The 3,716-nt window shown below is 39.2% G+C and overlaps 1 protein-coding gene across 1 annotated transcript; it reads left to right on the top strand.

The window, feature by feature from the left end:
- Positions 1-14: 14 nt before the first annotated feature.
- Positions 15-695, top strand: LOC103520884 (nuclear hormone receptor E75; the record flags this gene model as incomplete). The annotated part of the gene is given in 1 exon segment (XM_008485981.2): positions 15-695. A coding segment is annotated over 1 exon segment (493 nt), but the record flags the coding sequence as incomplete, so codon positions are not given.
- Between the last annotated feature and the right edge of the window lie 3,021 nt (positions 696-3,716).

Here is a 3,716-nt window from a genome sequence, read left to right as displayed (position 1 = left end):
GTACAATTTTAACAAACAAGCTTCCCTCTCTTCATCCCCTCCGCTAAAAATCAAAGTCGAGCCCAACTCCCCGAAAGCCAAATTTAACAAAACCATTCACGGGAAATGCACTAAAAACGAACCCACAATAACGGCCATCCCTAACAAATTAAAATTCAATAGGAAAGACAGAATTAAAACCGAGTTCAAACCGAAAAGTGAAATGGATTTCCAACAAATGAGCGAAACCATTCAAACTATCGACGTTAACGGAGCAAACGCCTTGTCCAAGTCTATCGAAATGGACACTTCTAAAACCACCGCGATCGACGATAGTTACAAAATGAGCGCCAACTTTGTCAACAGTGAAATCATCTCCAGGTTAAACTCGAAGGAACCCATGTGTCCTTTGCAGCACGAGATCATTAAACAGCTCCCTTCTCAGGAGCCCGAAGGCGAAGAGTTCTGCAAGTGTGACAACCCGTGGTCATCCTCTTCCTCTTCCTCTGGGTGTTCGTCAGACGAGGAACCTCAACTTGGTGTTAACGCTAACCCTTCGGTTCCTTCACAGGGCTTCTTCCGGAGATCTATTCAGCAGAAGATCCAATACAGGCCGTGTACAAAGAATCAGCAATGCTCCATACTCCGAATCAACAGGAACCGGTGCCAATACTGTCGACTCAAGAAGTGTATCGCCGTCGGAATGAGCCGAGATGGTGAGTCATCAACTTTTTGCTATTTTTTATTCTTCCATTTTTGAAATGAGAAATCTGACCTTATCTAAAATATTGGAATTGTTGAACCTTTGAACTTCTGGGGTTGGACCATATTGGGGGGTTTTGTCAATTCTTTCATCCGAAAACTTCCCACTGCCAAATTATCTTTTGTTGTTTTTTAGGGGGGATATCTCAACTGACTTTCAAAGGTCAGATCTTGGGTGTACTTCTAGTGAAAACGTCCCTTTCAAATTAATTATGGGGGAAATTGATTAGGCAAATAATTAGATAGTTCAGAAAATTAGGACGTCTTTTCCCAGTATGTATCTTGATATTCTTGATACATATTTAAATATTTCTTCCAAGTTCTTTCTTTTGCATGTCCTACTCTCAACTATTTCACCAATTTCTTCCATTTTGCCTTGCTATCTTGTATTTTATCACTGTCTTTATTGTCTTTGAGAAATTTGACCTTATCTACAATGAGAATTGTCGAACCTTTTAACTCCTTCAAAAAGAGCTACTCGTATTTCAAAATCCAACTCGTTTCCCAATTCATTGCCATTACCCACGCATTCAACAGTTGCGCCCTAGCTAATAAACTTCGATGGTGACATAGTAGAACAATTTACTAGCAAGGAAAAAAAAGTACTAAACAAGACGTTGAACTTCAGACCGAGTAATGATAGCAATTGCATAAAACGGGTTTCGTAACAGTTCCAGTACGATCTAGGCTAAATGTAGCCAAGGCTTCAGGACCGATGTTGTGTTGGATAGAACATTGTTGGGTGTAGGCACCAAGTTTAGAAGACAACTTGATATGCAGTGTTAACACATGATAAGTCGAAATGATAACGAATTAAAAGACTGATGAGGTTGCTCGTGCTGTGATTTTTTCTGGGTTTTTTATGATTGGGGACTGGAGTTTCAACACTAAAATACAAACCATTAGATACAGGTAATTGGGGGGCTTAACATATAAATCGTGTGGTTATTGTCTCGCATTATACAACTTTTTTTTTTACTTATCGAGGTGAGGGATGTTCCCTCAAGTCGATTTTTTACACCGCTGCGATCATTTCATGGCAAGTGGCGTTACGAATCCGCCGAACAATTGGCTAAGGATTGGTTTGGCGAACATTGTGGAGACCAAGTTGGGGTTTCAGTTGAGAGATGGAGTAAAGAAAGGGAAGTGAAAGTGAAAAGCATTTAAGCAAACCACGACATTGATTGAACCGGATGAAGGCACAAGACGCGGGCGGAGAACCTCAGTGTTACTTAAAGATAACGCTGACGTCACTTGAGCAGCGTTCCACGGGTGTCAAACTACGGTGAGCAAGCAACTACTATGGGTCATGTAATGAATGCTATGATTATGTATGATCTGGTTTCAAGGTTGCAGGATATCTTCAATTCCACAACCAACAAGGACTCACTAACCTCGACTTACATAGTTTTACCCTGAAATAGTACGAAATTAGATCGTAGTTCAAACGACCACCTGTAGTTAGCTCCCTAACCCATTACCATTCTCTTGACTAAGGATCTTTGGGAGTTTATACACAGTAGACCATAGTGAACAATAGCCGTGCTTAAAAAGTAGTCGAATAAAAAGGTGTAATTTGTTTACTTGTTATTGGTATGCTTAGACGAGCATAATGACAACATTTAAGACCGCGGGCCGTAGAACCTAGCTACGGAGTGAAAGCAAGGGTTTACACGGCGTAAAAGCTCTAGGTGACCATTTAGTTAATAAAGACGAGGGTTACCTCAGGTAAATCGCGTTACTCGTCCCGACTTCCAAATAATGAAAGCTATTTTTAACTTCCTGACGGTAACAGAGTAATTTTATTCCGATATTAACTTTACATAGAGTTTGTGTATGTGGTCTCGTTGTGTGAAGATTTGTATAAGTATATTTATAAATGTTGTCACCTTCGTAATAAACTTCGTTTATTTTTGGTATTTTTTTTGATAACTTATGAGCCGTTCTCTCTACCGTTACCTATAAAAAAACTAAGGTTCCTACAACGACCAGCTTCAAAGTCAAATAAAACAACGAAAACGGAACCGAAGTTATAAAAAAAAAAGTAACCGTCTTGCCTAACGAAGTAGCAAGAGAAAAAAGAGCAAAACTTTAAACGAGACCTAACAAATTTCTAGACACTCAGATAACTTGGACTAAAAGTCATATACAAATCACTTATTTACAACATAGTTCAGCCAGTAGGCGGTTAGGGAAAAACAGTCGAGAGACTGCTTTGGACTTAACCACCTCTGCGGTGAAAAGGTCGTAACTTTAGTCTTTATCACCTCTACAGTTTTCGGGGAAAGAACCGGATAGAACTTAGTAATAATCACCTCTACGGTTTACGAGTAAAAAAGTTCGAACTATTCCTCTTGGTTTTTCCGTCTATATAAAACGTCTTGAAGTTTCTTAATATTATCGGTCGGATCAATCGAATCAACCATCACGCAGACGGAACATTCGCGATCCGGCGCCCAAGCTAAGGGCGGGCCCCGCCTAAAATAGGACTACCCTATTACAAGCAAAAGCCTTGCCGACCGAAAGAGGATAGGACAGAAGGAAGAGAGAACCTAAAGTCCTGCTATTCTGGAACCGTCAATGTCAAGGAAGATAGTTTGGAGTTTTTTTTTTTTTTTTTTTTTTTTGGATATTAAAAAAAAATTATTTTAATTAAAACAAAACCCCCTTTTTTGGGGTTTTCCAAATGCATATCTAATAGAACTCGTAATCTAACTGTTTGACGCCTAGGTATCTCAAGGCATTGTGTTCTCGTTCGCGTTTGAGGGAGGTAAGGAAGTCCCGAATTGTCCCCTTCTCGCTTTAAAGAAAAGGGGAAAAAAAATTTTCAGAAAAGGTATAGTTTTGAGTTCAGTTAAAAAAGAGAATTTTTATAGTTTTCATAAAAGGAAAACTTTATCAGAAAGAGAGAGTTTTATCAGTATATAAAAATTATGGGATGAAGAGATAAGAGTGTAAGGGGATAGAGTTTGACT

Source organism: Diaphorina citri, unplaced genomic scaffold, assembly GCF_000475195.1.
Source record: "Diaphorina citri unplaced genomic scaffold, Diaci psyllid genome assembly version 1.1 scaffold4227, whole genome shotgun sequence".
Lineage (NCBI taxonomy): Eukaryota > Metazoa > Arthropoda > Insecta > Hemiptera > Psyllidae > Diaphorina > Diaphorina citri.
The sequence above is the reverse complement of the archived record's forward strand: the minus strand, read 5'-3'. Positions and strand labels throughout refer to the sequence as shown.